Below are 20,069 nucleotides of genomic sequence, written 5' to 3'. Positions count from 1 at the left end.
GCTAACTTTAGGTTTGGATTGTTCTTGTTTTTCTAGATCTTTAAGGTGAAGTGTTAGGTTGTTCACTTGCCATCTTTCCATTCTTCTGAGGTGAGCATTTAATGCAATAAATTTCCCCCTTAATACTGCTTTTGCAGTATCCCACAGGTTTTGGTATGATGTATCATTATTTTCATTAGTTTCAATAAATTTTTTGATTTCCTGCTTGATTTCTTCTTGGACCCATAAGTCATTAAGTGGAATGCTGTTTAATTTCCATGTGTTTGTATAGTTTCCAGAATTTCGTTTGTTATTGATTTCTAGTTTTAATCCATTGTGGTCTGAGAAAATACATGGGATAATTCCAATTTTTTTGAATTTGTTGAGACTTGATTTGTGACATAGTATGTGATCTATCCTGGAGAATGATCCATGTGCTGATGAGAAGAATGAATATTCTAAGGTTGTTGGATGGAATATTCTGTAGATATCTGCCATGTCCAATTGGTCTAGAGTATTGTTTAGATCTTGTGTTTCTCTGCTGATTCTTTGCCTAGATGATCTGTCCAATATTGACAGTGAGGTGTTCAGGTCCCCTGCTATTATGGTATTAGTGTCTATTTCCTTCTTTAGGTCTAATAGAGTTTGTTTTATAAATCTGGCTGCTCCAACATTGGGTGCGTACATATTTATGATTGTTATGTCTTCTTGATGGATCAGTCCTTTTATCATTATGCAGTGTCCCTCATTGTCTCTTTTTATGGTTTTTAGTTTAAAGTCTACTTTGTCAGATATAAGAATAGGTACTGCAGCTCGTTTTTCTTTTCTGTTTGCATGGTAAATCTTTTTCCATCCTTTCACTCTTAGTCTATGTGAGTCTTTATGGGTGAGGTGGGTCTCTTGAAGGCAGCATATAGTTGGGTCCTCCTTTTTAATCCAGTCAGCCAGTCTGTGTCTTTTGATTGGGGAATTTAAGCCTTTTACATTAAAGAGTTGTTATTGAAAAGTGTTGATTTATTCCTAGCATTTTATTGATTGTTGTTTGGTTGTCTTAGGTGTCTTTTGTTCCTTGCTTTCTGATTTACTGTTTTTCTGTGTTTGTTGGTTCCTTAGGTTGTAGATAGCCTTTTTGTTTGTTTGTTTTCTCTTCATGAATGCCATTTTTATTATACTAGTGGGTTTAGATTTTTCTTGGGTTTTTATGGCAGTGGTAGTTATTTTCAGGAACCAAACCCACTACTCCCTTGAGAATTTCTTGTAAGGGTGGTCGTGTGGTGGTAAACTCCCGCAGTTTTTGTTTGTCTGAGAAATATACTATTTGCCCTTCATTTCAGAAGGATAGCCTTGCAGGGTAGAGTATTCTTGGCTGACAACCTCTGTCTTTTAGTATTTTGAATATATCATCCCATTCCTTTCTGGCTTTTAGGGTTTGTGATGAAAAGTCTGATGTTAGCCTGATTGGGGCTCCCTTATAGGTGATTTGACGCTTCTCTCTTGCAGCTTTTAAGATTCTCTCTTTGTCTTTGAGTTTTGCCAATTTAACTATAACATGTTTTGGAGAAGACCTTTTTGGGTTGAATATGTTTGGAGATCATTGAGCTTCCTGGATCCGAAGATCTGTGATTTTTCCTATATCTGGGAAGTTTTCTGCCACTATTTTGTTGAATATGTTTTCAATGCAATCTCCGTTTTCCTCCCCTTCTGGAATACCCATGACTCGGATATTTGAGCGCTTAAGGTTGTCTGATATCTCTCTCAGATTTTCTTCAGTGTCTTTGATTCTTTTTTCTTTTTTTTTTTTTTTTGTCTGCTTGTGTTATTTCAAACAGCCCATCATCAAGTTCAGAGGTTCTCTCTTCAACTTCGACAAGCCTGCTGGTTAAACTCTCCGTTGTGTTTTTTATTTCGCTGGATAACTTCTTCAGTTCGGCAAGTTCTGCTACATTTTTTTTCAGGGCATTGATTTCCTTGTACATGTCCTCTTTCAGATCCTGTATACTTTTCCTCATTTCATCATGATGTCTAGCTGAGTTTTCTTGTATCTCGTTCAGTTTCCTTAGAATTATCACTCGAAATTCCTTGTCAGTCATTTCAAGGGCTTCTTGTTCTATAGGATCTAGAGCTTGAGATTTATTATCTTTGGGTGGTGTACTTTCTTGATTTTTCGTATTTCTGGTATCTTTTCTTTGATGTTTACTCATTGTGGCAGGGGGTTTCACAGTCCACAGGTTTGACACTATTGTCTGACTAAGATGTTGCTGTGGTTGCCAATTTGGTATGGCTCCCTCAGTGACTGCTCAGTTGGCCACTAGTGCCTTGCGTGTGTGGTTGCCTCGGGTCTTGGGCCTCTCCGGGGAGCCACTTCTTTGGTCAGCTTGGACTCTGCTGGGCCGCTGGGTGATGGGGTGTTACTGCAGGGTGTCGCTCCTGCCTCTGCCGCTTCCCCCGCTGCTGCCACTGCTGCCGCTCACGCCGCTGCTGCCGCTCACGCCGCTGCTGCCGCTCATGCCGCTGCCACCAGCACCACTGCCGCCGGCACCACTGCTGCCAGCTCCGCTGCCGCCGCTTCCCCCGCTCTTGCTGCTACCACTGGTGCCACTTCCCCCGCTGCTGCCACTGGCGCCGCTACCACCAGTGCCACTTACTCCACTGCTGCCGCTGCCGCTGCTGCCAGCTCCTCCGGTGCTTCCGCTGCCGCCGGTTCCTCCGCTGCCGCCGGTTCCTCCGCTGCTGCCACTGCCGCCGCTTCCGCGGCTGCCGCTGCTGTCGAGGGCACCGCTGCCACTGCCGCCGCCGCCAGCTCAGTTTCTGAGGCTGTATTCCACGCAGGAGTGGAGAGATGCGGTACCATTCCTCATCCATTGTAAGTGTCAGGACCAACACTCAGTTCTGAAGTGATTCCTGGACAGCTGCATCTGGCACGGGCCTCAGGCTGCTTCTACTCCTGTTTCCGTATCTGCTCTTTCACCGGACTGACTGAGAGATGCTATTTCTCATGCTCCTGTGTCTCCAAGCACTGTGGCTGCCCCTCTGCAGGAGCTAATTTTGGAGGTTGGGAAGTCTAAAGTCCAGGAAACACATCTGGTGAAAGCCTTGGTGGTGGCGATAGTGACCCAGGGATCTCAAATGGCAGAAAATAGTGGCATTTTTTGAAGATTTATATTTGGTTGTTTCTAATTTGTTACTATTACATATAACTCTGATTTTGTTCAGGACAGCCAAGTTCCCAGTCAGAAAAACTCACCACCTTTCCAAACTCTCCTGCAGTGGGGATGGCAGTGACCCAGCTCTGGCTAACGAGAAGATGGCTTATAAAACTCCCGGGAAAGCTATTGTTCTTCTTTCTTTTTCCCTGTGCTTGAAACTCAGATGTAATGGCTGGCGGTGGAACAGTAATATTGCAACAATCAGGACAAAAGCCATAAGCTATAGATGATGAGGGGAAAAGCTAGAAGCCCTGGGTTATTGATGATTTCCTAGAATAGCTATTCTAGCCCTGGACTGCTTAATTCTAGACTGAAAATAAAAATAAATTTCTATTTATTAAGCCACTGTAGTTGAGTTTCTGTGACTTGCAGCAGAGAGCAACTCTAACAGATATTCTTGTACATACATCTTAATTCTGACAGAGGTCATTAAGGCAGGTCACAAATGATCAAGTTCTCCTTCCAGGCACATGGCAGGATTGTACTTTCCCATTCTTTGAATTAGGCATGGCCTTCTTACTTGCTTCGGCCAGTTTCCTTAGATTTTCTTAGCAAAGTGACTTGTGATATTCTGGGTGGAAACTTTGAAAGCCAGTGTTTGATTCTCAGCATTCCCATCTCCTGCCCTATTGATCATGGATGCATGGGTCAAGATAGAGTCTCCAGTGGCATGGGCCTTATGGTAACAATAAGGAGCAAGGCCTCCCTGATGACCTGCTATGGGCAAATAGTGTGAAGGAAGAAATCTTGGTTTGAGGATTGTTTATAACTGCAGAATCATCTAGTTTATCCTAATATCCTTGTTTGATTATCTCCTTGTGAATAATTCCTAAAGGTATGCATGTTTTAAGTTTTGATACAGAAGGGCCGGCCCATGGCTCACTTGGGAGAGTGTGGTGCTGTTAACACAAGGCCACGGGTTCGGATCCCTATATAGGGATGGCCGGTTGGCTCACTTGGGAGAGTGTGGTGCTGACAACACCAAGTCAAGGGTTAAGATCCCCTCACCGGTCATCTTTAAAAAAAAAAAAAAAAGTTTTGATACACATTGCCAAACTGCCCTCCAGAAAGGTTAGCTCAATTTATACTCTCTCCAATAGTGCATGACAGAGCGCATTATAATACACTTTTGCCAATACTGGGTTTTCACAATCCTTTTAATATTTGTTAATCTGACAGGTAAAAAAGATACTGTATGTCATTTTTCATTCTCATTTTACATCTTTATGAAATCTTATCCTTTTTTAGTAGGAACCCTAAAAGACATTATAAAGGGTTAAGGTTCAAGACAAATTAAGAGAAAGGAGAAAAGCAAACAAGCATTTAATAAGCTCTTATTATATGTAAGGCATTGTGCTTGGAGCTTTATTCAACATTCATTCAACAAACATCTATCACCCAGGGGCTGCAGTTGCCAGAGAAACACGTGAACACAGTTTCCTCTTGGAAAGTCTCTCCTGTGTCTTTAATTGCATCCGTATCTGTGAAGAGAACAGTTCCATCATGTGTTCCCAAATGATAAAGCATTCAAGATGGGTTGATTATGGGCATTAATTACGTTTACAATGCCCGCAGGAAATTCTGTTTTCCAACTTTCCAGGTCCCACAGATGTCTAGCCACCAGCTGCTGATTTCGCCCTCTAGTGGCACTACCAGTAAACAACAGGAGTTGTGACAGCCTGGTCTTCCTCCCAGAGGAAGAACACGCAAGGCGCTAGCCAGGCAGGAAATGAAAAATGAGAAAAAGAGCAGTCCCTCTAGAGGGGACAGGCACTTTCCAATTACAGCCAGAGGTGGCAGCACCAGAGTGCACCTTGGTGTTGCCTGATTCTCAAAAGCCAGAAATCAGAAATTTTATGTAAAATCTTCACATTAATGATTAAATCAGATTTTAAGAAAACACTGTAAAGGACAAACCAAACTCATCTGCTGGCCAAGAGTTCCCATACCTGCTGTCACATTGTGACCTGTGTATTCTTTTTCAGGATGAAGTCCAAGCACCACTGCATTAGAATCACCTTTGGTGCTTCCTCAAATGCAGATTCCAGAGTTAATGAAATCAATCTCTGGAATGAGACAAGAATCTGGCTTTTTAAAAAGCACCCCAGGTGTTTCTATGCTTACCAAAAGTTGAAAACACCTCCCTTAGATTAGGAGCTCTCCAACTTTAGTGTGCATCAGGATCACCTGGAAGTCTCCTTAAAACACAGTTTACTGGGCCCTCCCCCACAGAGTTCTGGATTTAATACCTCTTGGGCAGGCCTGAGAATTTGTATTTTTATGAGTTCCCAAGTGATACTGATGTTGCTGGTCCAGCCACAACACTTTGAGAACCACCACTAGAGGATGAATGCTAGTTGAGTAAGTATGTGCTAAAGTAATTCTCATCCTTAGCAGACTTTATGAGTGGTCCATTTTACAGATGAAGAAATGGAGGCGGAAACAGATTAAGAGCCATACCCCACTTTCTGCTAGTCAGAATGTAATCATCATGATGATTAAAGGAAGTCTTGAAGTTATATCTCTCACCACTCATCCCTCCAATCTTTCCTTGCTACATAGTATCAAAAGAGCTTAGAGTTAAATTTGGGGATATATGACATTCCATGGCTTTGGAGGTGATCACCTCAAATTTTTAGGAAGGAGGAAGCAGATATCAGGCAGAAGGAATTGCACATTATTCAGGTTGGCCTTCGAGGTTCTCCACTAACAGTTCCCCTTCTAGGCTCTCTAACCATCTCCCATCTTTCTTCATGTGACCATCAGGATTCTCCAAACTTATCATATAAACCCCAGGCATACCCCTACTGTGCACTTGGTTTCACACTATTCCCCTCAGCTGGCAATGACTGCACCATCACCCTCCTCTGTGGAGCTCCAATCCCTTTTTAAGTGTGTGGAGATCAGAAGCCAGTCACTTCATTTCCCATGCTCCCTTGTAGCTAAGGTTCTGGATATGATATGGGTTCCACCAGTCTGATGCACCTGTGCAAAGCATGGTTTTGGAAGTGCCAGACATCCACTTTGTTACTGGAGGTGGTGGCTATAGAAGTGGTTTCCAGAACATGGCATGGCCAGCTGCTCCTGTGGCAGTTCTGTTCTGGGCCCTGATTTGTAGCTGTTTGAGAGTCATTTTCAGTCTACGGTCTCTTTCTGCAGTCTTCCTCCCTTTCCCACCCCCCGCAGTTAATCTGTTAGCCATTTAACATCCTGCAATAAATCGCTTTCTACTTATATTAGCAATTTGATTCTATTCTCTGGGACTGACCACAGAATAACAATATACATATACACCCACACAGTTGTGTGCATGCACGCACCTTATCATGCTGGTAAGTTTAACAACCCACTCTCTGGAAAAATGTAGGCACGTACATAAATTTTACTGTTATAAAGAATGTGTTACACACACTTTATAAATAATAAAATACACCATCACTCTTACTGGAAATTTCATATATAGCCAATCATTTCTCACAGAATGCTTTTCTTGATTTTGGCTGAACTCTTGTATACATCGCCAATCCATAGCTGCAATTTTACCATGATTTCACAAATAAAGTTGCATCCCAATCTATTCTTTTCCCAATAAATTTAATGTTATTAAATCCTATTTGGGATCTACTGTTATTTCTCACCCTCACATAGTTATATTCATTAAGTTGAAACTTCTTTTAGCTTTAGCACTATGTATGTTGGAATGTCACTCGTTTGTCAATGATGTCACTTCTATGACGAATCAGATAATAGTTTTTAAATACTGGAAGAATATTTACTCAATTTCCTTCCTGCATTAGTCCATTGTGTTGCTATAACAGAAATACATGAGACTGTTTATTTGGCTTATGATTCTGGGACAGCTGCATCTGGTGCAGGCCTCAGGCTGCTTCTACTCATGGTGGAAAGTGGCAGGCAGCCAGTGGGTACAAGCAGATCTCATGGTGAAAGGAAGCAAGAGAGAGAGAGAAGGTGCCAGGGTCTTTTAAACAACCAGCTCTCACAGGAACTAACAGAGCAAGATCTCACTCCAGCCCTCCTCCCCCAGGGAGAGCATTAATCCATTAATGGGGGATCTGCCCCCATGACTCAAACAGCTCCTAACACTGTCACATTGGGGATCAGATTTCCACATGAGTTTTGGCAGGGACAACAAATCCAAACTCTATCCCTTCCTTTCACAGTGTAACAGCTACAGACCCAGCCCACTTTTAAATTTAACCTGCATTATAATTATAAACATTTTCTCATATCACTTTCTTAAGACAATTAGCAAAGCCATAAATCAATATCTGTCTTACGGTGTTTGCTGATTTCCACTGTGTAAATATTCCCACCACAGCTGATTTTAAGCTAACAAAGTAAGGTAACAATGTGAAGTTGAAGAGCTGCACATAATTGTATAGTATTTCTACCATACAAGTACCATACACATAACCTCAAAAGCATAGATGATAGTGAAATGCAGTAACATTGTTAGGAAGTGATGAGTTTTTGGTATTTATTACCCTTGTTTTTAATATAATTTATTTAATCATAGGTTTATATGATTTAATTTTGAATAATTATTCTGTTTACCAACTCACAAAATTCCTGAAAATTTAACAATCAGCTCTCACAGACTGATACAAGCCAGCCCCAATACACAACCAATTTTGCCTCCTCCTTTTGTCTAGTGGTTCAATTATTTCATGACTCATCTTCCCCCTCACCTCCTCCAGGAAGCCTTCCTTAAAGTCTCCAGCCTTTAGAGAGTTCCCTTTCCTGAATTCTTGTGACTCCCAGAGTGTGCACCAATCACTCAGGACTTGGCACTGACAACCTTCTTTGCCCATGCTTGGAATCTACTGGAGGAAATAGAGAGAGATCCAGTCTTTTCCATCTTTGTATCCCTCCAGAGCATGGACCAATGTGTCATGACCTTGGCAAAAAATCAGCAAATGTCCGTGGTGTGGTGGCTTTGTTGTGGAACAGACTCGACAGAGAAGCGACCAGCACTCAAAGGGTTGGAGAGTCAGGTATTTAATTATGCCAGTGGGCCCAGACAAGCTAGCGCTCCAAGATCTGAGCTCTGAGTTTAGGTCTTACAGGGTTTATATAGGCAGACTCTTCCAGGTTCTTTAAAAGTTTCACTTTCTCAGCATTCATGTAGCTAGTGCAGTAATATGTTTCATTTTCTCAGCATTCATATAGCCAGTGCAGTAGCTATTGTGATAAGCAAGTACAGTTTACAGAAGCGGGAGTGCAGAGCAGTTGATTATCAGTAAAGATGATACAATAAGCAGGTTCTGTTTTAAAGGCAAAACAAGCTACTGAAAGAATTAATTTTGAATTTTTCCAACATTTCCCCCCTTTGTGCTCTCTCTAAACATTGGAGTGAGCATCACCTTTAGAATTTTTGGTTTTTTAGGGGCATATAAGCACATTCTTGGCCATCTGTAATTTGATTGACTCTAAACAAGTCGAAACGAACCAGACAAGGCAATTTAAAATACATGGGCCAAACAAGAGAGCTAAGAATAACATAAACAGTAGACCAGCTAGAGGCAAAAGTCAGGATAGCCAGCTCCAAGTGTCTGTCAATGAGAACCAAGACTTTTCTAATTCCTCTCTCCTTTGTGCACATTTCCCCTGGCCCAGAGCAAGGGGCAATATGTATGCCAGGGCCAGTAAGCTGAGTGCATGTGCATGTGGTCAAGGAAGAGGTGATCTGTAGAAGGCACATTGCCACTATAAGATGGCTAAAAATACACCCTGTTCACAGGAAATAAAGGAGTATTAGCAAAAACTTTTCTATATTATTCCAATCCTCTGGGGTTACTGCTGTCAGTCCTATGGCAAAAAGCAAAACAAACAATATAGCGAAAACTAGAGGTAAAGGGTGACATACACTTATCACTTCATAAAAATAAATCAGTGTATTTGTTATGTCCCATGGCAGCAAGATCCTCAGGTTTCAGTCGTGCATAGATCAGCCAACCCATGGAGTAGCTGAAGCAGGGCTTATCAATTCCTCAGGCTTCAGCCATGTGTAGGCTGGTCAGCTTCTAGTGTGACCAGAGCAGGGTGGTGACAATTAGCAGGGTGTCTCTGGAACCAGATCTTGAGCAGGTCAGAGGGGTCAGCCTTCACAGACCATGATGTGGCATCCTCTGGGGGAGCAACCTGTTTTACCCATGTATGATGGATCCAGGGAATTAAACCTACAACCTTAACTGCTACAGGGGTAGTTAGTACAACTATGTGTGGCCCTGTCCAAATTGGCTTTAAGAGAGCCTCTTTCTAGTCTTTCACCCATACTGTGTCACTGGGTTGGAACTGGTGTGCCCAACTTCCTAAAGGAATAGGAACTCGTTCTAAAACTGTCTTGGTTATCTGTCGGAAGGTCCTGACCCTTGACTGTAAGTACTGTGATATTTCCATCTCCCCAACTGGTGGGGGTCCCCCTATAGTCTAGCTGTAAGTGGGGGTTGTCTCCCATACATGACTTCAAAAGGGGAATATCCTTTTGGGCCCATCATACACTGGACCTGCAACAAAGCTAAGGGAAGCATATCTATCCTGGGTAGCCCTGTCTCCTGGCAAAGCTTGGCTAAAGTGGCCTTTATGGTCCAGTTCATGCGTTCTACTTTCCCTGAACTCTGTGGCCAGTATGCCGTGTGGAGCTTCCATCGTATCCCCAGCATTTTGGCCAGTCCTTGAACGACCTCTGCAACAAATGCTGGCCCATTGTCTGACCCTATAGTCAGAGAGAGTCTGTACCTTGGGACAATTTCCCTTAAAAGGGCCTTTGTGACCTCCCGGGCTTGCTAGGAAATTGTGGGCAGGGCCTCTGTCCATCCAGTGAATGTACATATCATTACTAGCAAATATTTGTAGCCCCTGCAGGACTTTACTTTGGAAAAGTCCACTTCCAGGTCCTCGAAGGGCAATGTTCCATCTGGCTGGACTCTGGGGGCCAGCCGGGGCCCTTGCTTGGCATCATTTTGGGTGCAGGTCGGGCATTGGGAGCTAACCTGGGCACAGAGGGAAGCCAATCTTGGGATGAAATAGAAGCAACTCAGCATGGTCTCCAGGGCTGTTTTTCCCCAGTGAGTCAGTTCATGATATTCCAGAACTAGTTGGTGAGCCAGTCATTGAGGAGTTATTAGTCTGTGGTCTGGGATCTTCTACCACCCTTCAGGGGTTTAATTTCACCTTCTTTTCCTTCCCATTGAGTCTCTTCTTTTGTGTACTTTAGTTGTTGCGCCATCTCTGGCACCGGCATGATTTTGGCAGTCTCTTTTAGGCTTTTAGCAGGTTCTGTTTGGGCAGCTGCTCTCTTGGCCCTCTGATTGGCCAGCTAGTTTCCTTCACTGATCCTGCCAGTGCCTTTCTGATGTCCTCTGCAGTGTATAACAGCCACTTAGGTGGGCTCCCATACTGCTTTAAGGAGCTGGAGAATTTCTTCCTTGTTTTTGATTGTCTTTCCTCCTGCCGTCAGCAGGCCCCTTTCTTTGTATAGGGCCCCATGGACGTGTAAGGTTGCAAAGGCATACTTATGGTAAGTATAAATGTTGACTCATTTTCCTTTCGAGAGTTTGAGCACTTGGATTAATGCCCATAGCTCTGCTCACTGTGCTGACCAGCCTCAGGACAAGGATTTTGCCTCTATAACCTCTTTATGAGTTGTTATCACATATCTGGCTCTTCATTGTCCTTCCTGAATGTAACTGCTCCCATCTGTGAACAGTTCCATGTCTGAGTCAGTCAAGAGCGAGTCCATCAAATCGGGCCTGCTGGAGTATATTCCATCCATTAGTTCTTCACAGTCATGGCCTGGGGAGCCAGGCAGGTAGGAACGTGGCTGGGTTCAGAGTCTGCACTGAGGCATCCCCAGGTGTTTTCACAGAGGAGTCCTTGACAGTGAGTCATCCTGCAGTTGGTCAACCATTTGCATCCCCAACTATTCATTAAGGTGATCACTGCATGTGAGACCTTTACATTGAGGTTTTGTCCCAAAGTGAGTTTGTCTGCCTCTTGGATTAGGGCAACAGTGGCTGCCAGGGCCCGCAGGCAGGGTGGCCAGCCAGCTGCCACATTATGCAGTTGTTGGGATAAGTATGCCACTGGCCTCTGCCAGGGCCCCATGGTCTGGGTGAGGACCCCCAAAGCAGTATGATCTCTCTTGTGTACAAAGAGGTTGAAGTCCCAAGTTATATCTGGAATTCCTAGGGCATGAGCCTAGGAATTTTGATTTCTGAGAAGGCATATTCTTACTCTGGACCCCACACTAGGGGTCCCTTTTTAGCTCCTTTGATTGCCTCACATAAAGGTTTATCCTTTCCAAATATCCTGGTATCCAGATTCGACAGAAGCCAGTAGCCCCGAGGAATTCTTAGACTTTCCTCCTGGTGTCTGGTTGGGGTATAGCACAAACAGCTTATCTTCTCTCTATTCCCAGCGAATGGTGTCCTTCAGAGATGTGGTCCTAGGTATCTGACCTTCTGTTGACATATTTGAGCTTTTTCCCAGGACATTTTATATCTTAAGTCAGAGAGCAGGCTCAATAGGGCTCTTGTTTCTTCCCAGCAGTCTTCCTGTGTGGGACTGGCCAGGAGGCTGTCATCAACCTACTGAAGCAGGGTGCAATTCAACCTGTCTCCTGGGAAGACAGCTAGGTGTGAGGCTAGCATTTCTCCAAAGAGTGTAGGTGAATTTTTGGCCTTTGTGGCAGTCTAGTCCAGGTCAATTGAGCTTTCCTTCCTGCGCGGAGGTTTTCCCATTCAAAGGCAAACAGTGGCTGACGTTTGGGTGCCAGTTGGCGTTGGTTGGGATTTTTCCCCCCTTTTTGGACATTTATTTTTCCAGTGGCCAAGCTCCCTATAGTAAGCACACTGGCTGGACTGTAGGGGTGTTCGTCCTTGTCAGTGAGGGTTCCTCCTTTTAGATACAGAGCTTCAGTATGGATTGAGTGCTGCTGCCAAGAGTGTCACTTTTTGCCTTAGGTGTTTACCTGCCTCCTTTGGGCCTCCTGGTGCCCATTGACAAGTACCTTGTTGGCCACCTCCAGGAGCTGTGTGGCATTCATCCCAGCAAAACCTTCCAGCTTTTGAAGTTTGCGATGGATGTCAGCACAGGACTGGGCCACAAAGGCTGTGTTGACCATCTGTTGATACTCAGCTGCCTCGGGATCAAATGGTGTGTAGACCTGGGAAGCCTTGCATAGCCTTTCATAAAATTCTGCAGGTAGCTTGTCCAGTTTCTGGGTCATGATGGTTGTCTTGGACATATTAGTGGGTTTTCTGGCCCCTGCTCTCAGCCCTTGGAGGAAGGCCTCCCTATATCAGTGGAGTTGATTTCTCCCTTCTTCCTCATCGAAGTCCCAGTTCAGCACAGCATCTGGTGTGGTGTCTCTTGCCCATTTTTCAGGATCCATGGTGGCTGCGGGTTCCTGCTGTTGTGACCATTGCCTAGCTCCAGTCAGGATGTGTCGCTGTTCCTCAGTGCTGAAGAGGGTGAGGAGTAACTGATGACAGTCTTCCCACGTGGGCTAATGGGTGAGGAAAAGTGATTCCAGCAGACTGGTGAGAGCCTGGGGTTTTTCTGAATATGACAGAGTATGATGTTTCCAATTCAGGAGACCCATAGTTGTGAAGGATTGGTAATAGAAGAGGGGGCGCCCTGGCTGTACACTGCCATCCGGATTGATCTGCTGTGGGCCTCAGGTCTCCTGCATGGGCATCTGGAGGGCTGGAACCTGCTGGGCAGAGCAGAGTCACCTTCCCATTGGTTCAGGATCTCTGAACCACTCTGGCTACGATGCCAGTGGGGCCAATGGAACTGAAGCTGGGGGGCTGCCTGGCAAGGGGTGCCTAGGGCCAAGCATCCCTGAAGGAGTGGGGTATGGTGGAGGCAAGCGTTCTTCATCTGGACCTCCTTGATATATAGGCCTTTTTGTTTCTTGCTGGTTGCGCTCTGACTTCCGAACTGCTCGAAACTTTAGGAGATCTAGGATCCCTTCTGAAGTCCACCTGACACAAAAGGGGGGCCATTCCAATTCTCACAGGGTCCGGAGTTTCCCGGGGGTCATTTTAACTCTGTATTCCCCCAAGTAGCCCTTCTGAAAGTTCTTTAACATACAATTAAGAACAGTAGGTTTTGAAGCACTTGTTGCCATATCTAATTCTAGCCTCCCATTCCTGTCTCAGGCGTTTATATCCCAAATAGCATTGATGCTGTCATTCAACAAAGGTTCAGAGCTCCCAAAAGTTGTTACTGACAGACCAGGCTAGGCTTACCTTCTCGTATTAAACAAACGACCTGAAAGTCCAAAAGTTGGTGCAAGGATTGGAAGGTTCATTCAGATTACCAGCACTCAACTAAATAGCTAATCAAGCAAACAAACAAAGAGAAAAGGGGAGCAGTGGGGTCCAGTTTAGTCTAGTCCCAATCGGTGAGGCCAACCCATTCCGCTGACACAATAATTGCTAAAAGCAGTTTTCCCTACTGCTGTCGGCACAAAGAAGAAAAGTAGATTTAAGTCAGAGAAACAAAGCATAGTCAGGAGCCCTCCAGAGTGCACCTATACAGTAGTGGATACAACCCAACCAAACAGCAGAAAAGGGCTCAGAAAATCAGAGAAAGGTAAAGAGAATTTTAGCGGCTTCCAGACTTGCAGTCACTGTGTGGCGTGGGAATGAATTCCCACCATTCTCATGCATCAGGGGGAACCTGTCAAGCAAGGTCTTCGCAGTGTAGGACTGGTCTCTCCTCTGCTGTTATCCATCAGGGCAAACTGCTGCCGGACAGAGGGAGCATGCTTCTCACAGGTTGAGAGGAGTTTAAATTGTAGTTGTCCGGCAGTCATTTTTGGAAGTAAAATAGTCCCAGTGGCCACTTGCCCCTTGCAGCTAGAGTCTTCTCTGGTGCCCAAAGCTTTCCAATTTTCACCAGTGATTAAATTAGGCTCTTGGATTCCAAAGTCATAGATATGAACAATTTACCCAGCAGTAAAGCAACTAACGCTTTACTAAAAGAGGAGATAGACTTACGCATGAGGGGGGTGGGTTCCCTTCTTAGTGGCTGAGTGCGGGCTTCACCCCGGGGATGTGTGGAACTCATGCATGGGGAGGGGAACTCTATGGCAGAATGGGCCATGGATCTCCCAGAGCAAGCAATGTGAAAGGAAGTGTCGCTCCTCGTGAGGCCTTTTTTTCTGCCGCGTGTGAGACCCCCTGCTAGATCCCTCCCTGCAGCAGAGACGCAAACAGACAAAGGGTGGGGATTCCCTCTCCCTAGCAGAAGGGGAAGCAATCTCCCGTCTGCCTGGCTGCATCCCCAGGGAGACTTTCAGGTTCGTCTTGGCTAAAGTGTACCCGTGTAAATCCCAGGCCTTGTCTCAGTCTGTTCTGGACTGGAATCACTGATATGCTGTACAATGTGACCATGGAACCACGGGTTAGGACCCACTCAGAAACCACAGCAGAGCCTTGGTTCCATGCACACACATTCACTCCACACACACACAGAGGTTAAGAAACCTTTACCTCCCCCAATCCTGACCTGAGCTGAACAGAAGGACCTCATGACAAGGTCCTGACCAGATATACCTCACTACAAGTTCCTTAACCCAGATGGGCCCTCAGGGAGACCCTTTCAGGAGGTGATCAAGCTCCCCTTCTGCTCGGAGGTGGGCCTGAACTGAACTGACAGTGGGGGGATCCTACCTGTTCTGCAGGCAGTGGGGGTCTGGCTGATCCTTCCCTCTGTTGAGTCCCGTCAGACAGACACTCCCTAGGGTTGGTGAGGATGAGGTCCCGTTCTCCAAGGTCCCAACAAAATGGCCGGGTGGCACCTCCTCAGTCCTCCATGGTGTCACCGATCCTCCGGGTTGCCCTGCCCAGACCGGTGTCTCAGGGGGCCAGTCTGAATTGTTTCCCAGCCAATGCACCAGAAAATGTTGTGGAATGGACTCAACAGAGAAGCGATCAGCACTCAGGGGGTTGGAGAGTCAGGTATTTTATCATGCCAGCAGACCCAGACAAGCTAGTTCTCCAAGATCTGAGCCCCAAGTTTAGGTCTTACAGGGTTTATATAAGCGGACTCTTCCAGGTTCTTTAAGTTTCACTCTCTCAGCATTCATGTAGCTAGTGCAGTAGCTATTGCAATAAGCAAGCACAGTTTACAGAAGCAGGAGTGCAGAGCAATTTATTATCAGTAAAGCTGATACAATAAGCAGGTTCTGTTTTAAAGGTAAAACAAGCTACTGAAAGAATTGATTTTGAGTTTTTCCAACAGCTTAACATATAAGGAACTGATAAAAAGGTCAACTCAAATCCCAATTCCTGGCTCCTAAGAAGAGCTTTGGAGTCAGGCAGACCTGGGTGGAACTCTGCCTCTGTCTCACATCAACTATGTGACCTTGGATAGCCATTTAACCTTCCTGTGCCTCAGTTTCCTCCTCTGTAAAATGGGAACAATGACAATACCAACCTGGGGTATTGTGAGACTGAAATGCAATAAAGCATGTGAAGCACAGACCCTGGTATACAGTAAGCACTCAATAAATGTTAGATTTTGTTTTCATCATTAACCAACAGAGAAGATGGCAAAAGACATAAAGCAGTTTGTGAACGACAAAATTTAGAGAGTAAACACATGATAAATCTCAATAGTAATCAGAAAAAATATAAATCCTCAGTGAGGGAGCAATTGTCACCTATTAGAAAACTTCTGAAAAAATGACTTGCAAAGCTGGTAGAGGTGTGGTGGCACTGGGAAAGTTGTACATGCTGGAGGCTAGATAAAGTGGATCCCTCCTTTTGGAAAGCAATTTGTTCTAGAAGCCATGAAAATTACCAAGAAATTCCACTTTTGAAACTGTATTCTGAGGTGAGCTTATGGGTGATTTCTTCCCTCTTTCCAGAAAGTTTTATAATGTAGTTATATCACTTCTACAGTTAAAGATTATAATTTTTAAAAAATGATCTGGCTTCATTAGGAGTCAAGAGACAAATGCATAATTTAAGTATGCATCTGTATGTAAATAAGCATGTACATGAGCTCAAGGAAGGAGTATGCTTCAGCCTTCTTTTTAATATAATAGCTATACTGTATATCTTTAAGCACACAGAAACCCTGAGAGAGGCAGGCCAAAGTATGTTGTTTGCCTTTTACAACTAGAACATAGAAGCTCAGGAAAGGAAATGGAGTGTTGCAGAACAGAGCTCAGAGCCTGTCATCTGGCCACAGGACATTATATTAGTCATGCTCTTCCCAACTTTCCTGCTTCTGCCCCTGCTGAAACTTCTCACCTTGCACATAAATATGATGGAGGATGACTCTACAAAGTCTTCGGAGATCAGCTGCCCATATGAGAACTTCTCCACCTTCCCCAGGGTTAGGAGCTGCCAGAGCTTCTCATCAGACCATGACCGAAACAGATCCATCTTCCTGCAAGGAAAAGTCTGTTATAATTCATTGCCCTCCATCACCTAAGGTATTCAGATCTTAGCAATTTCCAGAAAGGGAACATGTTCTTCTACTCTTGAAAGTGCCTAGGATGGAAGACTTCACCACTACCCAACTGATTTCCTGGCCTCATCTACAGCCAATCTCTTATTGTGTTGTCACCTTCCTTCTTCTATCCTTTTCTCAAGTACCCTCTCTCCAGCCAAGCTCCCCTCTTTGCTGCTGCTCAGATACCCCTGGGGTGACCCAGCCTCTGTGCGGTTCTCACTTCTGCTCCTCCATCCAGGAACACTGTCTCCTGCTCCATCCCTGCTGTTACCCCACAAAACCTGTGGCTCACTAAGCTAATACCATACTTCAGCTCCCTGGCTATTCTGTCCTCCAGGCCCAGCAGTCCTGGCCCTACATTTGGTTTGGGCATCTCATCTCATTCCAACCCATTTCCATGGCCTATTGGCTCCAAATGCTCAGCTTTGGGCCTGGGGTGGGGGGAGTCTGAACTCTCCTCTTTTTTCCTGTTGCTCCTTATGGTTGAAGGCTCAGCCTGTAGTGACCACCCCTTCTCCTGACCTCATACACTGCCATTCATGGATTTGCCTTCCCTCATATGCGGTTCCATGGGGCTGCTGACAATTATCTTAGATTTTCTCAGCTCCAACAGGTTTGGGGCTCAGAACTCAACTGACTCAGGTTGACCGAGTTAGTTAATTTAGGTGAACTCAAGATTAACACAGGTTAACTCAAGGTGACTCACATCTCAACAGGGGCACTGAGATCAGTTCAAGCCACCAAAGGGGAACAGAGTGACAAGGATCTGGAGACACAGGAAGAAAAGTGGGGCCACCATAGAAGGAGTACCTACTATGTGTCATGCACTGGGTCACACACTTCCCATGATCACCTCACTCCATCCTTCAACAACCTTGGGGGAAAGGTATCATTATCCCCATTTTACAGAGTAGGAGGCTAAAGCTCAGAGAAATGAAGTGACCTCTTTAGGGTCACATCACTGATAAGCCTAAGAGCTGAGATTGGAACGCAGACCTATTTTTCCACAGTATGAAAAAATAAACTACTCCTCCCTTCACGACTAAGTCCCCACCCCCACCCTCACCCCTTTTCTAGGCTTCATCTTCCTGAAGCCTCCTCTCTGTCTCTAGCCGCAGGGACCAGACCCCTCTGCCCATCAGTCTTCTCTGTAGCCGTGCCACACTACAACCTGTATTTTCAGACCCAGGGCAGATGCTTCACTGTATTTTTACTCTTTTACCTAAAGGCAAAAAACTAAAGCATAATTAAGTGATATTTAATTTATATATCCTTATGTGGCCTTTCATGTAAGTAAGTACTCAAAACAAAAATCTTATGCTATATATGAGTTCTGCTTTTCGGTTTGATAAACATGGTATCTAAAGTTAAGGTGCTAACTTTCTGACTGCACATGGTTGCAATTATCTGTACCCTGTTATTCACTTATTCAATACTTATTTGTTGAGCATTTGCATGTGCCTGGCACTGTGACAACATGAAGATTACAATGGTGAAAAGACAGATCTGGTCCCTGCCACCACATTGCTTACTGTCTAAGGGGACGTATAAAATGTAAAGAAATTCTGATACAATCAAGAATTACAGTTTGGATGAGGGCTTTAAAAAAGCACAGGGCACAAAAGCAGCAGAGATGGGGCAGCGCTTCTCTTCTGGGGTGATGACAGGTGGGATTGGTTAGCAAAGTAGTGTGATGAAGCCCAGCAGCTTCTGAATCACCCTAAGCCATGGTTCTAACATCTATAAACTGAGGAAAATAAGAGAAACAATCTCATGGGACTGAATGCGAGATTAGATGTGACAAGTGGTGCAAAGTGCCCAGCATCCTGCCTGGCCCAGCAAGTGCTCAACATACGTTAGCTATTCTCACTGTCCCCCAAGGAAAGGCTGTCTGAGCTGAGACCTGAAATACAGTAGGAGTTTGCTGTAGAGCGGGCGGTGGGTATTCCAGAGCATTCCAGGCAGAGAAAACAGCACCTAGTATGCTTCTCATCAGGCCTAGACGAAGTCAAGCACCCAATAAACACACAAGGGGAAAAAAGATGTTGAATGAAGGTTGTTACCTAAAAAATTCAAGCCGATACTGAGCATCCTTTAGAATTTCCAGGTCCATCTTATTAGCAAGGAAGTCTTCCCGGTCGACAACCAAGAACTCCGTTTCTTCCATGCAGACCACTGTGGCCTCCCTTACTGTAGAACTCAGAAGGCCCATTTCCTGTTGGGTGGACAGGGACAAGGGCAAATGTAAGGCCACCTCCAGCTTCCTGCTTGCAGCCTTACACTCATCTTCCCTGCTTCCATTTCCCTCTGAAATCTCTCCTCCCCAGACTGCAGGTCCCCTGCCCCCTCTTTACTCCTGCTCATGCCCCCGCTGTGGGCCCACAACCTTTCCCCTTAATCTGCATTTTGTGGAAACAGAGGCCACAAGCCTGAAGGGGCCGGAGGAGAGGAAGCTGGAGAGGCCTCACTGTGGAGTTACTGCACCTCCAAGGGGTTTTATACGGAACATACTCCTTAAATATCACAGATGAAGAGGCCTGCCTTGGACACTACCTGGTCCCATTCAATCAGCATTTGATGGTAAGGGGGCTGGGGTGACATGGGGCAGTGACTTACAAAGGGTATAAGGGAGGACTGGGCCTGGCTGAGAGGTTCTAGCAGGAGTCCTGTCACACTCCCAACCCCAACCCAGAAAGTCAAGCCCTTCCCCTGGGCTTGCCCCGAAACAGCTGCCCTTGTGCAGTAACGTCGGGTGGGGGTCCAGGAAGGCACTGCTGCCATCGTCGTCCTCGGTCACTGCGACCGTGCCCAGGTAGATGAAATAAAAGCTGTTGACCCTCTGGCCCTTCTTGACAATCACACGCCTGCGACCAAACCTGGGAACAGATCATGGTCAGTCAGTTGATCTGGTACCAACGTGGAAGCTGGTCCATGCTGGGAATAGCTCCGGACTGGCTGTGCTCTTAGCTCTGGGGTATGAAAACACAGACTGAGCCTAGAAGGGACTTCAGAACAGCCCAGCCCCTGCCTATCAGGCTAGACCCCTTCACTAACACCTATCCAGTGCCTGCCTCAGTTAGACTGAAGCATCCTGAGAGCAGAACATTTGCTGGTCTGGTTCACTGCTATATGTGCTTAGGTACATAGTAAATGCTCAGTGAACAGGACTTAAATAAATAAGTGAACAAATGCTGAAAGCAATGGATGGATTAGTAGAGAAGCTCAATAATTAAGAGCACTGGCTTTCGAGTCAGACCAGGATCCAAATCCCGGTTCTACCATTAGCTGTGTGACACTTGGGCAACTCATATTCCCTCTCTGAGCCTCAGTTTCTTGTCTGTAAAATGCAGATGAACATGCCCAGAGACAGATAAATGGTCTTATTAT

At 45.2% G+C, this 20,069-nt stretch overlaps 1 protein-coding gene across 1 annotated transcript in view; it reads right to left on the bottom strand.

Annotated features, from left to right (window-relative positions):
- CNBD2 (cyclic nucleotide binding domain containing 2) overlaps positions 1 to 20,069 on the bottom strand; it is a 70,887-nt gene that overhangs the window by 35,701 nt on the left and 15,117 nt on the right. The window contains 3 exon segments of the mRNA XM_063091379.1: positions 16,478 to 16,616; positions 18,746 to 18,897; positions 19,402 to 19,558. Of these exon segments, the coding sequence (XP_062947449.1) occupies positions 16,478 to 16,616; positions 18,746 to 18,897; positions 19,402 to 19,558 (448 nt within the window).

The sequence above is a fragment of the Cynocephalus volans genome, chromosome 1, assembly GCF_027409185.1.
Source record: "Cynocephalus volans isolate mCynVol1 chromosome 1, mCynVol1.pri, whole genome shotgun sequence".
NCBI lineage: Eukaryota > Metazoa > Chordata > Mammalia > Dermoptera > Cynocephalidae > Cynocephalus > Cynocephalus volans.
Note: the sequence above shows the minus strand (reverse complement) of the source record. Positions and strands in the feature narration are given on the sequence as shown.